Genomic DNA, 21642 nt, shown 5'->3' on the forward strand with positions numbered 1-21642 from the left:
AGTATGAAGGGTTAAAAATAACAATCTACAAAAAAAAGTAAAAAAAAAAAATAAAACCCATATACCCGTTCTATGAAATTATATATATATATAAAAAAAAAATAAAATCTAATATATATTATAATATGATAATAAACTCAATATCTAGGACCAAATTGCGGCGTATGAGCCACATACTCCTTGGTAGAGCGGCCCTCCTGTGGTGAGGAGCCGCATCCCACTCTCGTCGTACGTCATCGAATGGACTACGTTGCAGGCATAATTGGCCAAATGATGCTGCAGCTGATTGTCATTCCAACACTAAACCGAGATCAGTCATAACTCATGCAGGAAAAAAAGGGATAAGAAACTCACCAGCCAGCCATGGCCTGTCTCGAACCACTCCTTGGTCTGCTGTGGGCAGTCACCGCGAATGCTGGACCCGGCCAAGTCGACGTAGGCCCGAGCCCTCAAGTCGTAGAAGGAGATGCGGCCGAGGCCACCTGCTACGGCCACAACGTGCTCGCTGAATGCCAAACTTCGCACGCCCCACTCCTCGTCAAGAGAGGGGGCGGTGTGCACCTCCGAGCGCATGCGAGAGTCAACGAAGGCAACCTGCGCCTGCGAGCCGACCGCAAACAGGCGCTGGGAGGGATCGGCGGCGGTGGCAACAAGCTCGCGGGCATCGCTCAGCGCCACGAAGGAGGCGAGATCGCCGCGGCGAGCATCCCAGAATTTAAGGAGGCCGCGAGTCGAGAGTGCGGCCACCTGGTCGGCTGCGCCGCTATACAGCACGGATCGCACCTTTCCGTTTGTCTCGTGGCGCGTGAGGATGGAGGTATAGGTGTCGACCTCGGCATCGAGAATGGGGAGCTGGAGGGTGTGCTGCGACAGCTGGGAGAGAGACCAGAAGCGCAGGCTGCCGTCGCGGGAGCCCGTCGCAAATGACTCGTCGGAGAGCCAGGCCGCGGTGAAGATCATGTCGGCATGGCCCTACAATCACAGAGCGGGGTTAGGCAGTCGGTTCCACGGCCCGAGGCCGATGCTGGCGGGATTGGCGGATACTTACGTCGAAGATGGCCACGGGTTTGAACGAGGGCAGCTCGTACACGGTCAATCGGAACGGCTTTCCGCCGGCAATGAGCAGCCTTGTGCCGGATGGATTGATGGCCAAGGACCGGATGCCAAAGTCGAGAGGCGCAGGCAGCTCGCGGGTGGCCGTGCCGGTGATCTCACCAATGGTCGGGATCTGCACCCGGCGGCCGGAATTGATATCATAGTGCAGCAGCTAGGCCAACAAAAGAGGAGTTAAGCTTTATGAAATCCAACCCCCCCGCATGGCGCACATAAGGCAATCTGCTTACCGTGTTGCACTTGCTGCCCAGGACGACCTCGTGGTCCGACAGCCAGACGCCGGAGAATATCTTGTCCATGTCCGACAGCTCCAGCTCGTGCTCGCGCAGCAGCGCAGGCATGCGCGAGGCGGTTCTTGACAGGAACTGCTTGTGGGGGAAGGCGGGCGCGCGCATGGTTGGGGCCGTGAGCTCGCGATCCCGCAGCGCTCGCACGCTGCTAGTGTGGTGGCCACCGGCGTAGCCGGGGGAGGAGAAGGCGCCGTATCTCCAGGACTTGGGGACATGGGAGAAGGAGGGGCGCTTGATTGGCGGGAGCAGGGGCATTTCAGTGGAGGAGGCGATGATGTTCATGGTGAGTGGCTAATCCCGTGAATGCACAAGCGGGGGCGTTGGAATGCAGGCTGGGGGGGGGAGCGGCGAAGGGCGCGGCAGGGAAAGGCGGGCGAAATGGGGGCGGGGGGAGGGCAAGAGGCGAGGAAAGGAGGGGCTGTGAGCGGTTGATGAGAAAAATGAGCAGGTGAGGGGCACGAGACCAGCAAAGAAGGGCAGGGAGAAATTTTAAAGACGGAGAGGGACAAAATGAAAATAAAAGGGGAAATCCCTTGATCCGATGGGTCAGGTTTCGCAAATTTTTGTGTTTCCTGGGCCTGTGTTTGGCTCCAGTCTGGCTCTTATTGTTTGTTCTGTTCTAAGTGCGGACGGCGGGCGGATCAGGATTAGTACTCATAGATACAATTCAACAACGTACAAGAAATGACTAAGGCTAGATAACAGGATTATGACCATAGGTTTAAGAAACACGAAACACAGCACACACAGCGAGCAAAGCTTCACGGCTTGCTCTTGATCCCGCCCCCCATCCTCGCCGTCGCCGCGCCCGGCTTGCCGCCCGGATTGGCCGATCCTGTCATGGGATTGACATGCGCATCATCAGCACCCCATGGGCCGCTCTCAATTTGGAACACATCCAGCATCACTCACCGTCCTTTGCGGGTCTTTTGCCCTCGGCCGCGCCATTTCGCTCATGCAGAGGCTTCATCGGCGCCAATGGCTTCACTTTACCTATTCGACATCCGGGGTTAATTCAGCCCATCGGGCGACCTTTCTAATGCCTCTAGCTCACCGGTATAGGGGACATATCCAAGCTGCCGTTTCAGGCTCGCTTGCAGATCAAACTTGGGCCGCGGCGGTGCAGCGGTGGCAGGCTTTGTACTCTGATGGCGAGCGTGCTGAGGAGGCTCCGAGCTCTTGTTGCCTGCCGGTTTGCTAAGCCGGTCCCAAATATTCTGGCGCTTTGTCTTGTGCGGAGATCGTGAAATGGTACTTCTATGGGGGATAAGAAGATAAATTTATCGGGGGGTGAGCTGGTGCCGTCTAGGCAAGTTAGGCTATCTAGGACACTTGCTTCTTCTTGAGAGATGCTAGGCGGCTGGCGGTGTGTGTTTTGTTTTCCTTGGATGATTCGTTGCGGTAGATGGGTTTATACGGCTGGCTTCCCGCCGAAGTGGACGGCTTCGATTGAACAGGCCGCGTATTAGAATAGGCGGGGCAATCCTTTCGAGAGCGGAGAAGCAGCCCTTACCTTCGATCCGGCCTCTCCCGGCGGCTCCACTCCGAGCTTTCTCTTCTTAAACGGCGTCTTGGCCGATAGACGCGCGTGCTTACCGGCGTCCTCATCTCGATCCTCCTCGTCCTCGTCCGGGCGGCATCGCCGTTTTGCAGCGTAATGGGTCACGATCGAGTCAAGTCTATTGTGCTATGGTTACGGCACGAGCTTAAAACAGGGACTCAAGGTAGGTCTAACTCACTTGTTGAATTCTTTTTCGTGGATGCCATCGAACCTTAGTTTGAGGGTTCTGGGAGTGAACGGCGTCCTGCAGCACAAAAAGATTGGGTGAGCAAGTGCCAAGATGGCCGTCATGACAGATATATTTACGTGGAGCCCTGGTTCCCAAACACTTTGGCCATGATCTGTTTGCGTTCTGGAGTGGGGAGATTCTCTACAACGTGGAAGCCGGCCATGGTCAATGGCGGCGGCACAATTATCAGCAAACGATAAGGGTGGGGAAGCAGTCAACTAAAACAGGGACACCACATACTTGTTTCCGTCACTCGCTGCTCCATTTCCGTCAAGATGGATTGAAGTTTCTCCGGTAACCCGGGGTGGACACACTCTGCCATCTTGAATGGGCTGCCAAAAGTGAATTTATGTGTGGTAGAGTCCTCTTTCGATCCAAAGACATACGGCTCGTTAGCTAAAATGCACATCCGTCAGCCCCCAGTCCCCATATATGAAATCCAATAAATAAAAGACTCTACTCTTTTGCTCCCCTTCCTTATCCACCGACGGTTGGATTGTCTGATCAGCCTCTGTTTTCGCGGATGGCTTCGTTCCCTTGGATGCAGCGTTCGCCCCTGTTTTCGCGGCTGCTTTCATCCCGGGCTCTCTCTTCGAGCTGGCCAACGGCTTTCCTAACTTGGCGGTCGTCGAGATGGGCGGTTTTGGTTTGGCTTTGTCTGTCGTGGTGGTAGATTTCGGTGCTGGTTTGACGGCCGGTCTGGAAGATGGCAGAGGCTGCGTAGCCGGCTTGGTGGGCGCCTTGACGGTTGTCGATTTGACACCTTTTTCCTTGGACCCTGCACCTGCCGTCTTCGAAGGCTTTTGAGAAGTTTTACTCACGGTGCTCCCTTGTATCACTGGCTCCGGCCTTGTGACTGTCGTCGTAGGCTGCTTCTCCTCGTCGGGTTTCTCACCATTCGTGTCAGCAGGCCCATCCTCTGCCAAGTTTCCATTCTCACCTGCATCTACGGCTTTCGATCCCAGCTCCGAGGCCGTTTCCTCCAAATGGGCCGTTGTTGAATCCTCAGCGGTTTCGGTGGAGGGCTGCACTTCTTCGCCTACTGGAAGTTCTTCTGGAGTACTCTGCGCCTCCTCGGGCTCCGAGTCCTGTTCTCCAATCATTTGTTCTCGGCTCTCTGCATTGTCTCCCTCCCTTCTCCTACTCTCTTCGGACTCGGCAGATATAGAGATATCCTTAGGGTCACTCACCGCCTCTCCCCTCTCACAGCTCTCCTCCGTTGTTGTCTCTGGTTCTTCAATGAATTCGCACTGAGGAACCTTGGGCGTATCCTCCAAGCTTTCGCTTTCATTACTATTGGTCTCGTCAATATCTTTGCCTTCAAAACACGATGTATCCACTTGCAGTAATTTTTCAATTATTTCCGCATTCTACCACCAAATATCCAACCATGCTACATCAGAGAGGCTAGGGGAGAACTGACCCTTCCGCCAAAATAGATACAATACCTTTAAATTAGCTTTCACTCCATACTTTTTTGCGAGCCGCTGCAGTTGCGGCCGTTTGAGCGTCTCAAGATGCGATCGTGTTAGGGTATCATCCATTGATGAACACGCGATGGTGGAAGGTCTGGTCGAGAGTTTGAAGATAGTTCAATTAGTATTAACGGGGGAAATGATTTAATTCATGGGACAGTGTCAAAAGAAAATCAAAAGAGCGCTCTCTGAAAGCTTTCATTTCTACCATCAGGACGCGTTTGAAATTTCAGTTGGAACGCGTGACGTAGCATTCCAGTTCGAATGTCTCTTAGCGTACCAAATAGGATGCTAGTAACCGGCTTGGATGAGTCCCATTTTTTCGTCTTGCTACCACCCCAATATGAGGGGTAAAGGAAGGATGGTGAAGGACCCTTTTAATGTGGACGATTTCTTCAGAGGAGGTCTCCTATATCTAGGTCCTGCGGCGGTTCATAATGAAAGGGGACATGGACAAATTGGGTCCGAACCTGCCCTCAACTTGCCCACCCGTCGACGAACAAAATTTTGAACCCTTTGGCCGAAATTAAGTTCCTCCTCTTACAGCTCTTTAGGCAGGAGGTCCTATTAGTTATCATCATCATGGTAAGGGTCTTTTATCCATCCATCCGTGGATGGTTTGTAGGCGGTGTGATGTAGGATGGGTCGGTTTGGTCGAGCCATGGTGGTGGCGCCGGGATAGAGGGAATGGATCTGAGCATTATTATGAGTAGAATGAACGATGCAAAAGAAAATCAATTCCTCCATGCTCCCTGGTCCATTTCCTGTGCGATGGGCCGATTCCACCACACCCAGTCTCGCCGCCCTTCTGCATCTCTGGCTAAATCAATGGCTAACTCTGAATCCCGATGTTGCATTCCATCTAGTCTGGCAAGAAAGCGAAGAAGACACAAGTTCAAGAAAACATCTCTCTTGGCCCCCAGGTGCGCGAGGGTGAGCTCGTGTTCGGCGTTGCGCACATCTTCGCCTCGTTCAATGACACTTTTGTCCATGTGACTGATCTGTCGGGCCGTGAAACGATGGTCCGCGTGACGGGTTTGTACTCTGGCCATTTCAAAGGACACACGATAGCATGCTAACCATGATGAGCCCTGATGCTTTGTAGGTGGTATGAAGGTGAAGGCCGATCGTGATGAGTCTTCTCCCTACGCCGCCATGTTGGCTGCTCAGGATGTCGCTGCCCGATGCAAGGAGCTTGGCATCACCGCCCTCCACATCAAGATGCGCGCCGTCGGTGGTAACGGTCCCAAGACCCCCGGCCCCGGTGGACAGTCTGCCCTCCGTGCCTTGGCCCGTGCTGGCATGAGGATTGGTCGTATTGGTAGGTGTTCTCGCTTTCTTCTCGGTCGACCGTTCCATTGGATACATACTAACATGCGATTCTACCTTGCTAGAGGATGTGACCCCTATCCCCACCGACTCTACCCGTCGCAAGGGTGGTCGTCGCGGTCGCCGTCTGTGAGCAGCTTTCCCCGGATCTGCTCACTTTATTGTGCTCCTCATTTTCGTCCCTCTTTCTTTCCCTTTTGTTGCTTATATAATAAAACGACCCTCTTAACCATGAGTTTTTTTAAAGTAATAAAAATGGTCTGTCTCCTTTCGTCCATGGTCCTCGCATTCCCAAGCTCTACTCACTCATCTCTAGCTCCTCAAACGACCTATATTTTCTATTTTTGAGGGGAGGGTGTCTCGCCTTGTGGAGTCCATTTTCGGGAACTCCTCAAAATTGTTGAGGGCAGGATGAGAGGAGACTCTAATCCAAGCTTGCAGCTTGGAACACGAAGTTCCTCCTCTTTAAAATAGCCTTCAGGCATCCATCCATTGTCGTTAGGTCTTTTAGCATCCATCTAGTCGATTACCATGGGTCCCAAGCTCGATCCCAATGAGGTACAGCCATCCTCTTTGTCTCCCACCCCCTCCCTCCTTGATGGCACCCTAAATGCCCCTATATCTCCTGACCAAGGAGGAGAAGCAGTCGCCTCCATCACTAATGCATCTCATCGCTAACTAGGTCAAAATCCTTTACCTCCGTACCACGGGTGGTGAAGTCGGTGCCTCCTCCTCCCTCGCCCCCAAAATCGGTCCCCTCGGTCTCTCCCCCAAGAAGGTGGGTGAAGACATTGCAAAGGCCACCGGCGACTGGAAAGGATTGCGTGTCACCGTCAAGCTGACGATCCAGAATCGTCAGGCGGCCGTCAGTGTCGTGCCTAGCGCAAGCTCACTGGTCATCAAGGCTCTGAAGGAGCCACCGCGTGATCGCAAGAAGGAAAAGAACAGTACGTACGATGCCTCGTCCTGTGGCCCCACTCCCTTTTAACGGCTTTTTTCTCCTGTTTTTAGTCAAGCACACCGGAAACCTTTCCCTCGATGATGTGATTGACATTGCCCGTCAGATGCGATTCAAGTCATTGGCACGGGAGCTTAAGGGTACCGTAAAGGAAATTCTCGGAACATGCTTCAGCGTTGGATGCACTGTCAACGGTAGGCATTCTCTATTAGCCCCGGACATTCACCTGGGTCTTGCTTAACTCTTCTACCTCCATCATTTTAGGACTAAGCCCGAAAGATATCAGCGATCAGATCGAGGATGGCGAGATCGAGATCCCCGACGAATAAATCTCTTTGTTTTTCCTACATTTGTGCGTGTTTTTTTCTCTTCTAACAAGGATTTTGTTGTGTATATTCTTTCTCAAGTTATCATGCTATTTCCTTTTTGCCCTTGGATGGAAGAAAAAAAAAAGGTCGAGTGATATGAAATATGGATCTAGATAGGTTCCTTCGTGCCCCCTCATAGTATTATAATTGAAATGGACCAAAAACTTGAGTCACCTTCCGACCAAAAGCTCCCATCAGGCACCAGGTAAGGTGCAAGGAAACAGGAGACGACCTTTCAATGAAAAGACACTTTGGATTATTCCAGGCATTCTCCCCGTATTTTATCGTGATGTTTCGATAACTAGAAGAAGCACCTCTAAGTTTGCTAAACAAATGCAAATCGAGATATTCGATTATTTTAAATACCTCGAAGAAACAGATAGGTGATAGAAACCAGGTCTTTTACGCGAATGTTCTAACGATAAGCTTGGCGAGATATATAACGATTAAAGAAAGCTCTAAGTGGCAGCACTCCCATGATATCATGGAGCTATTTCAAAAGATATGGCATGCGAAATTTTGCTCCCCTATCTCCCATGTTAAAGGCCTCCTCACCAAGTCTATACTATGCAATCTCAAGTCAAACGAGACAGGCTATCAGTAGGTGTATTTAGCTGAAGGAGGGACCTTTGGGGGGGACTAGCCACGTTGGAATTCTATCCTGGATGGGCTTCGGTTCCTGAATAAAATTCCAGGATTGACTAATGGAAATATCGGAATTCAATTCGAAAGGGCCAGGAAAACTGGCCATCGATTCCGACCGAAGCTTTGGGCGGTCCCTTCCAATTCATGTCATTTCGTGGCTTATCTTTTTTCACCTTGTAAATATCCATAGAAAATCTCTGTTCGCCTCCCCCCCTTTCGTTATTCGCGACCCAGTTTGGATCTCTCGCAAACATCAGATCTACTATGTTAACAGGGCACGTCCGACGATCCCTCATCAATAGCAGGGCATCTCTTGCGTACAATAGCCGCCTGGCCTTCTCCTCCTCCTCTTCGTTGTCATTCTCGACCCCCAATCGATCTCCCACCCCCTCCCCCTCCCCAGCTTCCTCTAATGCGCAATCCGCTCAGCGATCATCTTCCCAACCCGCCCAACTCGACTGGAATACCTATTTCACACTCCGCCGTCAGCGTCGCCTTTATGAGCGTGCTGCCGCCATTCCATCCACCCTAGCGGGTCTTTCCGTCGGTGGTGCCTACTTCTTCTCACAGGAGATCGACATCACGCAAACCCACACCCTGATTGGATTAGATCCCGTGACCACATGTGTTATCTACACGATTCTGTGCGGGGCTGGCGGGTTGTTGTTGGGCCCGGTGGCGGGGAATGCAACGTGGCGCCTCTTCCACCGTCGCATTCTCAACGAAATGGACAAGGTAACATTGGCGAAATGATGGTTGGACGAATGCTTTCTGAATCACTAATACTGCCCTTCGCCTCATGTTAGAGAGATAAGGCATTCTATGAGCGCATCGTCAGAAACAGAGCCGATGCATCGCTCAACTCGTTCCGCAACCCCGTTCCTGACTATTACGGCGAGAAGATCAAGAGCGTGGCCGAGTACAGGACATGGTTGCGGAAACAGCGTGAGCATCAGCGCAAGGGGACATTTGGAGGCCGAGCAGAGGAAGAATAAAGGAAGGGGGAGGATTTTTCTCTTCGAGTGCTGCAACATATATTATAAATAAACCTAGATTTTTAGAACTTATAACATCAGAGCCGCCAAGAACACCCCTCCCACCCTCTCACTACCTCTTTCCACCCTGGCAGCCTGTGGAGTTTGGCTGACCAAGGATATCTGTGGGAGGCGATATGGCACAATAGAAACGGCTCGGATTTGGAAACGGTGCCTCTCCGGTTTACGAAGTCAAAAGGGAGGAAGGGGCGGGAGAGGGAGAGGGCAGGGATAACCAGCCCTCTTTTTGGACAAAAAACTCAAGAGCATTCCAGCGTAAAAGATACGAAATCAAATTCAATCATACAGTGAAATAAACATAAACATCCCCTAGGTGGTCAACGCCTTCGTGACATCGACTCCCCTTATACGTCCACCCACTTTGTCGAAAAATTCCTTCGCCGTCGGATCGTTTTTCGAGTGCTTATCGACGTAAATCACGACCAGCAGGGCGTGCGTATCCATCTGGGCAATGAAATAGGTGGCACCGATATGTCCATCGTAGAAGTACAAGGGGCCGGTCCGTGCAAAATCGGCGAGCTCGCAACTACCATCCTGTATTAGCGAGATGACGTTGGGCCAATGTTCTTTAGGCGGGTTCTGATGCATATGAGTGGAAAAGACGGTAGAAGAGTCAATCAAACAGTAGCGGTGGAAAGAGAGCGGAGAAGAGGAAGGAAGGGGAGGGGGAAGGCAGAGGCCACCCTCCCCAAAGAAACCAAACCATCGTTTCATCCAAAACTTACCTCTGGATAACAGAAAATGCACGGGAAAGAATCCAACCCGGTCGGCCTCACATAGGGCTCCCCTGGCATGCCATAGCCTCTGGGATAGAAGCGCACGTCATCGGTTACCTTGTACAGCAAGCACACGTTATGGGCCCCAGACCGTTTTCGAAAGTCTCTTATCCTACACTCACAACAACCAAAGAGGGAGGGGGGGAGGGTCGTCAAAATGCACTTAAAATAATAAAAACTAACACGATTGTATACATGGTATAAAGGCTCTCCTCTCCTTTTCGAGCGTCCACTTTTCGCCACAGTGTCCTTAAATCTCCCCCCAGTATCATCTCGGTCTCCAGTAGTGTCCCCATGAAATAGAGTGTCAGCTTGCTGTTGAGATGGGCGAGATAACGCGGAAACCATGCGAGAATGAAGGGAGTTGTGCTGGTCTTGTGCCTTTTGGAGAACCTCTGCATTAGAAAAAGACAACCCATCATGTAAGATAAAACAACCTTGGAATCAGACTAATTATGCAGCCGCTACCTCAGCAGACGCGAAAATTCCCAGTCCCCCTAGCGATCTCTCGCTCCATGACCGTTCACTCGCGCCATCGTCTTTTAGCTTCTACGCAAATAAAAACCAAACCAATCACCCGTATCAATACAGTGCTGGATTTTTTTTTTTTGTTTCTTAGTTTACGCTACCTCCAAATTTTCCCGCCGGCTTATTAAAGCGCTCAGCTTTAAAATCTCCATCTTACAGAGATACAAATTCGAGGTCGCATCCTTTAGGCTATAGTCTGCAATAGCATCCCTCGCAGTAAGAAGATATTGCAAGGTTTTGAGCTCATACTCCATGGTGGTGAGAAGAGTACCGAGTGTGTATCCCTGTATAGATGAGAGCTGCATCTGCGCCTGGGAAATGACCTCTCGGATAGGGGCGGAGGAGTCCTCAGGTCTCAGGATGGATAATGAGCGATATCTAACAAGATGCAAAGCAGCGCAAGGAGACACTTTAATAAGCGATTTGGGTTTCAAGTGAGAGTCCATAATTACATATCCATCTGTGTTTGTCGGATTTGAGCAAACTCCTCCAGCTCTTTGTATAACACAGCAAGTAATTGAGAATAATTCTCGGGGCGCTCTTGGAGATGGCGAAGCTCTCTGGCCGTGTTTAACCGAAAGTCGGAATATATTGTGTCGAGGGGCTATGGGCATGAAAACTTGGTATTAAAGGGCAGCATGAGAAAGACACGAGGGTGCATGCTCACATCTTGATTCTTGCGTTGGCTTGTTTTGAGAAAGGCGAGGGAAGTGTACAAGGATTCATTGGCGCGCAATTTGATGAGAAGGCTGCCTGCGAAGGAATGAGTCTGTCTCATTTCAAACCATTAACCCAAGCGCTTTCACTCTTCTGCATTCCGATGGAAATTTAAGCGTACCTTTGCAATCTGTTCTCCCACGCGAGCAGCTAGTTCATAATCGAGGCATCCGAGCGCGTGAAAGTAATCACGAAGAAGCTCTTCGAGCCCCTCTGTTTCCATGGCAGGAGGTTTGAGATGATTAGTGGAAGGTTTATTAGAGCAAGAAAGTCTGGTAAAATAGAAAAATGAAGCTCCGAAATGAATCAAACGTAGCAGTCCCCATTACGCGGTGTTGGCAAAAGGGTGCTCTAGGTAGAAATGGATCGAAAAAAAAAATCATGGGTATTAAAACAGATTAAGTGAATAGACGTTGAAAGAAGGGGAAAAATACAAGGATTAGAATAAAAGAAATGGAAAAACGAATAAGAAGAAGAAGAAAAAGAAAGAGAAAAAATTAAGGAAAACGCACGACATCAACTACTCAACTCCTCGCCGAACTCTGGAACCTCCCATTCATTCTCATGCTCGGACTTCTCAAATATTCCGTCTTGCCAGCGTTTCTCGGTCTTCTCGCTTGGAACCACCCTCACGGCTCCGCAGCACACCTCCAAAAAGCCCAAGATCTCCTCGGCCTCCACCTCCAGCTTCCAATCAATGAACCCGAGCAGTGTCCTCTCCAGCTTCAGCAAGCTGGCGACCGAGGGAGAGCCAGGGACCAGGAGCGAAAAACGGTATGCGGTATTCAGGTGCCATTGAGCATCAATGTCGCGGTAGATGGAAGAATAGGAGAGCGAGGAGGAAGGGGAGTTGGAGGAGGAGGAGGATGGGTTATGGACACGGAAGTAGAAATAGAAGTACTTGAAGGCTATGATGTATGCTATGAGCACGAGTCTCTGAGTGCAGCCCATTGCGCCCTGGGCCGCTGGATATTTCTAGACACCGAGGACACGAAAAAGATTAGTGGAAAAGCGGTGCCAAGGCTTGCGCCGGGAAACAGGCAAGGGGGGGTAGCTACCGATTTTAACTTGTCCAGGTAGGACACCGCCAATAATAGGATTGCCGTTGGGCAAGATGCAGGCATTGGGCTATGAGAGTTATCGGGGGAATGCAAAGGATTCGGATGGATCAGATGCGTGGGGGTGTAATGGAGTAGAGAGCGAAGTAGATGGCAAAGGCCATGGTGATGCCCGTCCGGGGACGCAGACCAGGGCTCCCACTGCGAGAGGGTGTGTTTCGCAATGGAGGCTAGAAGATGGAAAGAGCAGAGAAGAGTAAGTCGGGTGGAGGGCGAGAAGCAGATAACCAATGCTAGCTACCGATGGCCTTCCAATTTAGCGTGCGCCCATCCAGGAATTCTGCGATTCTGGACAATTCTCTTGCCTGCACGAGGTTGGTCACGTAAGGGTCGTTGAGCTGGATGGCCAGCGCGAGCGTCGACGATGAGCTCATGTAATGGCTGTGGTCATGATTCAGCGCCGCCAAGTGAGAAAGGGAGACCAGCGGATTGGAGAAGGCCGTGAGCAAATGGCGAGGGAGGGGCTCGGGGGCCGGCTTGTGCATTAGGCCGATGGAGAGGTGGGCTAACCTTTATTTTGCTTTTACGCTACGGTTTGTAAACAAAACACGTTAGGGTTGGGTTCGGCCGTGGTCTTGCTTAAACTATTAAGCAAGCGGCGACCATATATATACAAAAGAGTGCTAATTTGCCAAAAGGGACGGCTCTTCGAAGGTTCTCTGTGAATTTGTCATGCGAAAACCCTGCAAACCCGTGCTACGGTTTGTCAAAACGACAAGCTCAAGCTTTTTTCGTCCAAGAATGCGTTTTCAAACTCGGCCATCTCACCGGCCGAGCGTCGCGCTTCGGCATAGGAGACAGCCAGCGTGTTTTTCGGGCTTGCGGTGGCGATCTCATTCTAGGAAACCATTTGTCATAGGCTCAGATGGCGCACCGAGGCTGTGTCAAAGGAGGGGGAATATAAGGAAGCGCCAGATCCCAATCACCCATCGATAATGCCACACCGCAGAGCTGAGAGAGAAAGCGGCGATGGGTTTCAGCTGCGCTGAGGTTCGGCGGCCGACGCCAGTCCCTCATCTTTGTGGCACCGCCCCCCCCCCCCATTCGCGCCGGCGATGTTCTGAGGGCAGCGCGAGAAGCGCGTGCCCGCCCTCGTCTCCACCGCGGACGAAGACGTGGGCAAGGGGCTCGCCGCCCGGAGAAATATTCTCGGAGATTTCAAACCGGATAGATGGGGAGTGGCCGCTATTCACAGCCCCTCCCGCGCTTTCATAGTCCGCAGCCCCCCCCTCGCCAAGTCGGCTATTCGGAGGAACCCCAGCCAGACTTTCGCGCACAATCCGGTGAGGTAATGCGCCAGGACAATGATTTGGAAGGAAAGTCGGTCGATGACTTGCCTATTCAACCAGGACGGGGTGACACAGTTAAGCTCAGCGGATGACTGTGTCTGTGCAATGCAAATCCCCACTTTGTTTACACCACTTCAATCCTAACTTTAATAACTCCTCTTTGAAACACTAGGCGCCCTGAGAAGAAACCAAGGGCAAAAAGGAAACGCGAAAAACAAAAGCAACAAGTGGATACGGAGACGCGTGGAATCCGCGCTAAAACTAAGACATCATAATGCAAGATAATGGAGGTATATAAACTGACTATAGAACAACATTACGAAATTCCAATATGGCAATAAGAAAAAAGGCAAAGCCCCAATCTCCCCCCCGATGCCCGCATCCAAATCCCTAATTCAAATCCAATGCCATATGATCGGGATGCGCCCGTCCGTCAGACTGTCTGCAATGCGTTTAAATGCGGCAGGCGATAAATCCAGATCTCCATGGTTGCAATCCATGCACTGATCCACAATTCGGACTCGAATTTTCCCCTTGGGGCCTTTGACAAGGGCCTCGCGGCCGCAGTAGCGATGCTTCGCTAGGCCCCTCTCCCCCCTCTTGTGCAGGCAGTGCTTCGTGGTACATTTGGGGGAGGGATGCTTGTTCGAGCTCGCCGACTGTGAACGGCGAGGGCGAGCAGGCTCTTTCTTTCGGCGGGCTCCTCGGGGCCGGTCGTGGTGTTGAGACGGATTCGGATGGCCCGACTCTCGGGCCTGGTTCTCTTTCGCATTGCTGATTTTCCCATTCGGGCTCTTGTTGGTAGCATGCTTCTGGTTGTGTTCTTGGCTGCGGTGAAGCCCCTTGTCGGATCGGTTCCTCTGCTTACGAACTGGGCTGCGGCTGGTGTTAATGCCGGGATGATTATCGGGATGGGGAGGGTGTTTCCCCTTGGCCCCTTCTCTTCCCTTCTCTTTCCTCACTCTGCGCCCCCGCTCTCGCTTGCTCTCCGAAAATTGAGGAGAGTTTAGCGCCGCGACGTACTCCCAGTTCTGATGCATCCTGCCACAAGCGCCGACCGAATCGTCCACCATGTAATAGGTACCGTCTCCCTTGAATGGTTTCCCCGCGGGCTTCTTTTTCTTTTTCTTCTTTTTCTTTTTTTTTAACTTGTTTTGTTGATCCTTCTTTTTTGCCTCCTTTTTCTTTTTTCGCTCGGGGCGAAGCTCCTCTTCCTCCATAAAAAAATCGCCCGCTGCTTCCGAGGAAGGAAACCCGCCCAGCGAAATTTCGGCCATATGCTCCCTGTTGGTCCCCTCCACTTCCTTGATGATGTCATGGGTTAGCTCGGTCGCAACCTCTGCAAAGGGGACCGATAAACCAGACTCGGACATCGAGGGATCGTCTTCGGAAAAGTCGAACTCTCGTTCAAATCCATAAGGGGGAGGATGAAAGGAATGGTAGGGCGCTGGGCGTCGGTGTCGTGTCTTCACCCTGCTCCATGCCGTGGTGTTGGATTTGCTTTTGGGGAGGGCGGAAGAGTGCCGCGAAGAAGGTGATACAGCTATAACTTTATCAAGGCCATGGCCCACAAGTTTGGTAGCAGGTTTAAGGAATGAGCCACGGACGAGTCTTCCTCGCTTGGAAAATCCGGGGGAATATCTATCCAGTGGCGGCAAGGGCTGGGCCTGGGGAAGATAAGAGATGGAGATGGGAGAAACCGAACGGAAAAGAAGAAGTTGGAGTGCTATTACGATAAGTATAAACATCGACCAGCGACAAAAAATGGGTTCTTGGGGAGGAGGGGTGGAAAAGGTTGGGCTAGAATAAGCTTCCAGAGCTCGCAGCACGCAGCAGGTGGTGGGTCTAGATATGGGCTGGCATGTATTTAGGAGGTACGCCAGCACACATCAAAAGGACACTAGCAAAAGTAAAGAGTGAGGGGATAGCTTTCAGGAGAGAACTCGAAACTATTAAGGGGTATTATTAAAATATAGGTATAAAGGAAAACAGCCATAGACAAGTATCAGAGGCTATCGGCCCCAATGAGATGCTCCTAGACGCTAGCCTAGTTTCGTGGAAGCTAACGTGGAATTCAACGGGAATGTCCTTGAATTCAAGGAAGAACACGAATAACAGGGAAAAAATAAAAGACAAAATTGGGCGAAAAGTCACATTCGTTTCGCATTTAAAGTTCTTACATTATCAAAAGCGGTCATTCCAACGGGTTACAAATTAAGAATTGGTATTCAATTTGCATTCAGAGCCGCTTCAGATGAGGGTGGCACAGCGGATGACGTCCCCCTAGCCCAAACACATCTAAATTTTCAAGCTATCTCGATAACCCCCCCCCCTCATCCTCAAAATTCTCTTCATCGAGAACTAAGCAGATAAATAATGGCAGACACACACAATGAAGAGCATGCAGCTGCTCATCATAACCAAGACTGCATCGGTTCCGTTGCGAAAAATGGATTGATTTTTGGTGGGATCGGTCTTGTTGTGTCTGCATTCCAGAACGCGAGCGACTTACATACGCGGGGCGCAATGGGTGTATTCACTAGGACAGGAGGCACAATCGGGTTCTTCGGTGAGTTCCACCCCTTCCATCTCTTCCGCTGTGAGGCGATGGAAGAAGAGAGATGAACTTGGGTTTATGCTTTCGATGGGTGCATAACTAAATGGATGCTTTTCATTGCCTTGATGCATCTTTAGCCGCAATGGGTGGCATTTTTGCCGGTGCAGAGTGTGCTGCCTCGGCAGTGCGCGGAAAGGATGATATGTGGAATAGTGCTATTGCCGGATGTGCTGCTGGTGTTCTTGCCGGCGTCCGAGGTAATTTTTTTATTCTCCAGATCTAGTTTCTCGTGTATTCTTGAGACCGCTACTTGCAAGAGGCGATTTTGTTTCGGGCCTTTTGAATATGTCTCTCCCTTCCCATCGCATAATGAAATTTGTGTTAGAGCCCTAATCGTGATCTTGCTATTAGCTCACTCCTTTGCGACCATGTGCGGAGCCTGCGCTGCCATTGGCGGCACCATGGCTGCATACGAATACGGCGGCGCAAACATCAAAGGTGCACTCGCCAACATGACGGAGGAGCAGAAGAAGAAATGGAGAGAATCCTTCTTCAAACAGTCTGCGGCGGAGAAGAATGAATAGGAGAGGGGACAATGTAGATGAGGCTGTGTCGTTATATTTGTTATTTTTCCGTCATAGAATTTTTTTATAATTGATAAAAAATAAAACAAAACATTCATATATCATTCTAGCCGGCCCTGTTTTTTTCTCGAGCACAATGAGGTTTTGGGTGCTCTATTTCATCCACTTTCTCGATATGCTGTAGAAAAGCAGGGTTGCAGCGTCCTTAACATGTCCGGTCCTTTGGGGTGCTTCTACGTAGACCTATGACTGGTGATGTGACCGACCCGTCTATTCTAAAGCGAGCAGTCGTAGTCTCTGATAAGGAAGAGGAGGGGGCATGTTTCATACCACTGTGCCTTGCGTGTCCCAAGAGCCACTGGTTGTCTCCAAATAGGTGCAAAATTCCTATTCAATTGCCATGAAAATGGGGGCTTTCCATAGCAGTAGTTGCAAGAGGGAGGCTACCCTGATCCTCTTTTGATGTTTACCAAGACCAAGTGACTATTCTCATGACGGAGAAAGGGACCATAGGATTTGATCTCGGTATCATTGGGATTTCGGGACTCATATTAAATGTGCATACCAAGCCTCTCGAAGCTTATTAAGGACTGCTCTTTTGCGACTTGCTACCAACGTGCCCTCTAATCTCGTTCCTTCATTTCCTAATCGACGCAACGATGTTCCCATTTTTGTATTTTATACCTCGACCAAAGCCATTCAACTACACCTCGCTGATCCGTGAGTTGGCATGCATTGTATTTTCTCGGAAATCGATTGTCGTAATGCTACTTACCGCCTTCGTCCTATTCGAGTTTTAAAAAGCCCACGATTTTTATTTTCGTTTGTTTTGTAGAAGGTTATACCTTGTACCAAATTCTATTGCATTCATTTCCTCCTTCCATCCAAGAATTGTTTCCTGATCAAAGCTTCATGCCACCATTTGGACATCTCTTTCCCTTTGCGGATGCCGTGGAGGTGGAGAGTGAGCAGAGGTGCCTTGGTATACTGTACTTTATTCACACATCAAAAATATATTCTTATTTTAATACAAGTGCATTCTTTTTAAAACGAAACAAAAAAAAACGACCAAAGACCATCAGCACGAACACACACACATATCTATGCATATGCATTTCTTTTTTGTAATCGAAACGTCGACTCTTGCAGTGATATTTTCATTTTTCATTGGCGTCCTGCTTCAGACCGATTCTATTTCCAAGCACGGGATACAGGCATTAGCACCGGGCGATTCCTAACAACACACCAGCGAGTACTTACCGAAAGTGCTCCATCGATCCATCAAAAACAGCTCCAAGTCTCTCCACCCGTCTCCCACCCTCACAAGAACTCTCGCCCCGCCTTTGTCTCCACCCAGCGCGTTCGCCTCGTGTTTGCCGCCATTTCCGCGCTTGAACCGCGCTAGTCGGCAGAGGTAGGTTTCGCGCCCGGTCCCAAACTTGTATCTTCCCGTTTCATCCGGGGAGGACGCGATGCGGAGGCATTGCACTTGCACAAGGGACTGGGACAGGATCCGTGCTACCGCCTGGTCGAGCGGGTCCCTGGGATCGGGGGAGTAGGGCGCCCGGTTCGGGTGAGAGTGAACGAAGATAGGGGGCGGCTGATGCGGGTGTTTTGGTGGCCCGTGGGGCGAGGCTTTTGGGTGGGCGGCGAGAGCAGACAGGGGGGAGGTGGGGGTGCGCGGTCTCGGGGGCGACGAGCAGGAGGATGCAGAGGTACAACTAGAGAGCCGTCGGTCTATGCTTACGTCGGTGTAGTCTGATCTCTCCGAGGTGGTGGGCGACGGCTGGTGATCGAACGGGATGGGGGGGATGGGCGGGGGGGTGCTCGGTTTATGCGCCCTGTTGGTCCGTGAGGAGGGCCGGGATGCCCGCGCCGCAGTGGATGGGTACCGCTCAGACTCAGCCGAGGGCCTTCGCATCCCATGCAAATTCAGGTCTGGGCCCGGCGACGGGCTCGTCCCGTTGCGCGTTCTCGAGCGAGATCGCGAGCGCGAGAGGGAGCGTTCCACCGCCGCCACCCCACGAGATGGGGGCCTGTCCAGGAAACTTTGACCCGGAGGAGAGTCCATTTTTGTCGAGGGGTTCCAACGTGGGCGATCACCGAGTCTAGGCGAGAGGGTGGAGGCGGAGGAGCTTCGAGAGGAAGGGCGGCTCTTGGATTTGGCCGTGAGGGTGAGGTTGCTTCTCGCCGCAGCATCAGATGGCCGTCTTAGCTGGCCAAGCGAGGCTCTTCGTGTGAGAGCGGGGGCGGCCGGAGGGAGCGCCTGGTTTCCGCTCGGCGGGGGGTGCAATAGGGAGCTAAGCTTTCGCTCAATCTCCTCCAGAGTTTGCTTCAGCCGGACCCACTGGTCTCGTATGCGTATATGCCGATACGCGACCTCCGGATCGATCATCCCTTTGCTCGCGATGCTGTTGGCAAGCAGGTGAATCATGCGCTCGATAGCAGGCTCGTAGTAGCAGCGCTTAGCCTCGAGCGTTTTGGCAAACTCGTGCACCGAATCGCTCGGCACCTCCTGGGATGCCTTGAGGGAGGAGCAGGATTTGGAGTGACGCAGCTTGCCCCCCGCGGCCAAAGAGGGCCGCTGGGCGGTGGATGGTGCATGCGCGGTGAGCTTCTCGCCCTGGACCAGGGCCGCGCTCAGTTGCCGCATCATCGACATGACTTGGCCAGCGATGTGGTTGAAGAAAGCCAGCCACCGATCCTCTTTAAGCTGCTCCTTCAGATCATCAAGCTCTTTCTTGAGCGTCTCCCATCGGCCCTGGACGTGCTTATACTTCTTCTCCAGCATCCCGCCCAGGTCCCGCGGCGCATCCGGGCCAGTAAGGCGGGCATAGACCCCGTCGATTCGGGCGAAGAGGGGCTCGACCCTGGCGTCTATCTGCGCCAGCCAGAGTTCGTCCTCGGCCTTTCGGTCCTCAAAGCCCCCGCACGGCCCGTGGTGCAGGTAGGCGTGGGTGAGCAGGCGGTCCTCGTGATAGCGGAAGATGGTGGTCGAGAGCTCGTCTATCCCGTGCAACACCTCGTCCATTTCGGCCTGGAGCTCCCGCTGCGCCTTGGTGTCGTTCATCTCCCGCCGCACCTCGCCGAGAAGCAGCTGCAAATCCTGCCAGCCTTCCTTTGCGCGCGCAACCGACTCAAACGCCTCCTGTGCCATTTGGACACCCTCCGCACGCGGTTCCGTCTCTGCGTCCAGCTTCTCCGAGAGCCGCTGCTCCACCTCGCTTACCACCTCAAACACGGCGCCAAACTCCGCCAGAACCCCCTCCAGCTCCACCGCATCCTCCATGGGCAACAATCCGATGGTGCACATCTCTCGGACGCTTACGCGTAAAGACCGAGTTGCAATGGTTGCCGCGCGTACGAATTTCAGAATCACGCACGCGCACTCGTGCAGCCGCCGGGCAATGTCGAGAGTGGAGATGCAATCGTTGTAAAGGGTCTGGCAGAGATCGGCCTGAGGATTGGGAATGGCGCGTAGGGCAAACAGCCGGAGCTCGAAGTCGTCGCGAAGGGAGTTGCGATTTGCGCGGTCGACAATGTGGAGATGCGCGGGATCTTTTGACGGGGGCGCCGCCGCCCTGGGATCTTCCTCCTCCATACCGATGAGACAATGGGACACTGCAAGATAGACAAAGGCGAAAAAGAACGAAGATGGGATGGAAAGAATGGTGTGCAGAGCTAGAGAAATGGTGGGGAAGGAGGGGAAGGAGGAGAGCAAGTGGCCAGGTGACAACTTGCGAGATGTCAAGGGGGGGAGAACAAGAAATATGGGGAAGACAACAGAACCTTTCGAAAAGGAAGAGGATCGTAGCGCGGTTGATTAGCAGGGTTTGAATTTAATTTGGTGCATCGACAAATATGGCTACCAGACCTTACCGAGCAATGCTGCTTTTGGATTGATGAACTGCTGCTAGCTGTTCATTTTGTTTAAGCGCATCATACATCTCCAGCGAAACCATGATTTTTTTAATTTCCTTGCCTTAATTGTCGAAAGCCTTCGCTTGCAATCCAACCCTTCGCAGAATGTTTCTCTCCAGCTCCCCCGCTTGTTGCCTTGAGCTCGTGGCGCAGCTCTCTCCGCAAAACCAGCTTGTCTAGCGCTGTCGCCATTTCCTATCGCCTCTTCTATGAGCGCGTGCCAGCCACCTTCCGTGGGTCCCAATTGGCCCGACAGGTCAACCTCGGGCCACAGAGGCACAAATTGTCATCCAAAAAAGCCACGTTCAACCTTTCTATCGAAAAACGGTCCCCTTAACAAGCCATCCAAAATATTTCAGAAAGGGCTGAAAGCACCAGGCTAAAAGTGCTACTAAATTCCTTGGGTCTCGCACTTTCTTGCAATTATTGATCTCCACCTCGGCATTTTCGATAAATAGCATTCCCATCCTCCTAATAGTTAGATCTTCTCACCCATCTCTGCTTGTATATATTTATAATTCACAATCTAGACTTAGAAGTGCAAACATCATGGATGATGAACCTTTACTTTTTGAGGGATTCTCGAGACAGGTAAAAATTATAAAAACACTTTGGTGCTCTTCTCCTTTCTCTCCCAGCTTTGTTAGAGCGTGACGATTTGTTAACTTTTCATCCTTTCCATCCTAATGGTTCGTAGGATCACTTAATCGAGCAGCTTGTGTCCATTGTTGTCATTGGATTTGTTGCCATAACCGCTTTCCTCACAATCCTACATGGGCTCGTCTCCTCCTTTATCTTTCTTGTATTTGGAATGTGCATCGTGGGGTTTGCGGTGCTCCTCATTACACTGGTAAATGATTTCCCATCTTTCTGTCAACATAAACTCGCAAGCAAACTCCTCATGCCCGCCATGTCTTCTTAATAGCTTCGATGGTATAGGTCAGGCGATCTGGAGCCCAAATTCAGGTGGTATATCCTTGCGCATGCTATTCTGTTGACACTTCTTTCCTGCGTGGCCAACGTGTATATATATTATCCGTATTCGGGTTCATCGGTAGCCTCGGATACTACCGCTCTCCCTAGTTAAGCCCTAGCACTCATAATCTAATCTTCATAACAATAAAATAAA

At 51.4% G+C, this 21642-nt stretch overlaps 12 protein-coding genes across 12 annotated transcripts; 6 read left to right on the forward strand and 6 right to left on the reverse strand.

The window, feature by feature from the left end:
- Positions 1 to 144: 144 nt before the first annotated feature.
- On the reverse strand, positions 145 to 1685 carry VTP21DRAFT_3638 (uncharacterized protein; the record flags this gene model as incomplete). The annotated part of the gene is made up of 4 exons (XM_069393962.1): positions 145 to 300; positions 355 to 972; positions 1049 to 1267; positions 1344 to 1685. The coding sequence occupies 4 exons, from the start codon at positions 1683 to 1685 to the stop codon at positions 145 to 147; spliced, it is 1335 nt and encodes a 444-aa protein (XP_069249076.1).
- Positions 1686 to 2164: 479 nt separating this feature from the next.
- VTP21DRAFT_3639 (uncharacterized protein) lies at positions 2165 to 4737 on the reverse strand (the record flags this gene model as incomplete). The annotated part of the gene is made up of 10 exons (XM_069393963.1): positions 2165 to 2238; positions 2316 to 2396; positions 2458 to 2660; positions 2740 to 2846; positions 2917 to 3082; positions 3143 to 3208; positions 3271 to 3334; positions 3434 to 3589; positions 3654 to 4563; positions 4642 to 4737. The coding sequence occupies 10 exons, from the start codon at positions 4735 to 4737 to the stop codon at positions 2165 to 2167; spliced, it is 1923 nt and encodes a 640-aa protein (XP_069249077.1).
- A 513-nt stretch (positions 4738 to 5250) lies between these two features.
- On the forward strand, positions 5251 to 6130 carry VTP21DRAFT_3640 (40S ribosomal protein uS11; the record flags this gene model as incomplete). Its single annotated transcript, XM_069393965.1, has 4 exons — positions 5251 to 5253; positions 5535 to 5703; positions 5774 to 5989; positions 6063 to 6130. 4 exons carry the CDS (start codon positions 5251 to 5253, stop codon positions 6128 to 6130), a joined length of 456 nt encoding a protein of 151 aa, XP_069249078.1.
- Positions 6131 to 6528: 398 nt separating this feature from the next.
- On the forward strand, positions 6529 to 7284 carry VTP21DRAFT_3641 (60S ribosomal protein uL11; the record flags this gene model as incomplete). Its single annotated transcript, XM_069393966.1, has 4 exons — positions 6529 to 6555; positions 6680 to 6944; positions 7009 to 7149; positions 7220 to 7284. 4 exons carry the CDS (start codon positions 6529 to 6531, stop codon positions 7282 to 7284), a joined length of 498 nt encoding a protein of 165 aa, XP_069249079.1.
- Positions 7285 to 8232: 948 nt separating this feature from the next.
- VTP21DRAFT_3642 (uncharacterized protein) lies at positions 8233 to 8963 on the forward strand (the record flags this gene model as incomplete). Its single annotated transcript, XM_069393967.1, has 2 exons — positions 8233 to 8703; positions 8775 to 8963. The coding sequence occupies 2 exons, from the start codon at positions 8233 to 8235 to the stop codon at positions 8961 to 8963; spliced, it is 660 nt and encodes a 219-aa protein (XP_069249080.1).
- A 369-nt stretch (positions 8964 to 9332) lies between these two features.
- VTP21DRAFT_3643 (uncharacterized protein) lies at positions 9333 to 11267 on the reverse strand (the record flags this gene model as incomplete). Its single annotated transcript, XM_069393968.1, has 8 exons — positions 9333 to 9602; positions 9749 to 9911; positions 9995 to 10194; positions 10268 to 10348; positions 10429 to 10705; positions 10780 to 10931; positions 10995 to 11096; positions 11166 to 11267. The coding sequence occupies 8 exons, from the start codon at positions 11265 to 11267 to the stop codon at positions 9333 to 9335; spliced, it is 1347 nt and encodes a 448-aa protein (XP_069249081.1).
- A 293-nt stretch (positions 11268 to 11560) lies between these two features.
- VTP21DRAFT_3644 (uncharacterized protein) lies at positions 11561 to 12647 on the reverse strand (the record flags this gene model as incomplete). Its single annotated transcript, XM_069393969.1, has 3 exons — positions 11561 to 12019; positions 12103 to 12332; positions 12404 to 12647. The coding sequence occupies 3 exons, from the start codon at positions 12645 to 12647 to the stop codon at positions 11561 to 11563; spliced, it is 933 nt and encodes a 310-aa protein (XP_069249082.1).
- A 484-nt stretch (positions 12648 to 13131) lies between these two features.
- On the forward strand, positions 13132 to 13543 carry VTP21DRAFT_3645 (uncharacterized protein; the record flags this gene model as incomplete). The annotated part of the gene is made up of 2 exons (XM_069393970.1): positions 13132 to 13277; positions 13378 to 13543. 2 exons carry the CDS (start codon positions 13132 to 13134, stop codon positions 13541 to 13543), a joined length of 312 nt encoding a protein of 103 aa, XP_069249083.1.
- A 303-nt stretch (positions 13544 to 13846) lies between these two features.
- Positions 13847 to 15199, reverse strand: VTP21DRAFT_3646 (uncharacterized protein; the record flags this gene model as incomplete). Its single annotated transcript, XM_069393971.1, has 1 exon — positions 13847 to 15199. One exon carries the CDS (start codon positions 15197 to 15199, stop codon positions 13847 to 13849), a length of 1353 nt encoding a protein of 450 aa, XP_069249084.1.
- Positions 15200 to 15827: 628 nt separating this feature from the next.
- VTP21DRAFT_3647 (uncharacterized protein) lies at positions 15828 to 16592 on the forward strand (the record flags this gene model as incomplete). Its single annotated transcript, XM_069393972.1, has 3 exons — positions 15828 to 16020; positions 16146 to 16265; positions 16420 to 16592. 3 exons carry the CDS (start codon positions 15828 to 15830, stop codon positions 16590 to 16592), a joined length of 486 nt encoding a protein of 161 aa, XP_069249085.1.
- Positions 16593 to 17772: 1180 nt separating this feature from the next.
- On the reverse strand, positions 17773 to 20554 carry VTP21DRAFT_3648 (uncharacterized protein; the record flags this gene model as incomplete). The annotated part of the gene is made up of 4 exons (XM_069393973.1): positions 17773 to 17783; positions 17853 to 20273; positions 20356 to 20381; positions 20472 to 20554. The coding sequence occupies 4 exons, from the start codon at positions 20552 to 20554 to the stop codon at positions 17773 to 17775; spliced, it is 2541 nt and encodes an 846-aa protein (XP_069249086.1).
- Positions 20555 to 21062: 508 nt separating this feature from the next.
- VTP21DRAFT_3649 (uncharacterized protein) lies at positions 21063 to 21600 on the forward strand (the record flags this gene model as incomplete). The annotated part of the gene is made up of 3 exons (XM_069393974.1): positions 21063 to 21104; positions 21211 to 21363; positions 21439 to 21600. 3 exons carry the CDS (start codon positions 21063 to 21065, stop codon positions 21598 to 21600), a joined length of 357 nt encoding a protein of 118 aa, XP_069249087.1.
- Between the last annotated feature and the right edge of the window lie 42 nt (positions 21601 to 21642).

This window comes from Calcarisporiella thermophila (genome assembly GCF_041956535.1).
Source record: "Calcarisporiella thermophila strain CBS 279.70 unplaced genomic scaffold VTP21scaffold_18, whole genome shotgun sequence".
Taxonomy (NCBI): Eukaryota; Fungi; Calcarisporiellomycota; class Calcarisporiellomycetes; order Calcarisporiellales; family Calcarisporiellaceae; genus Calcarisporiella; species Calcarisporiella thermophila.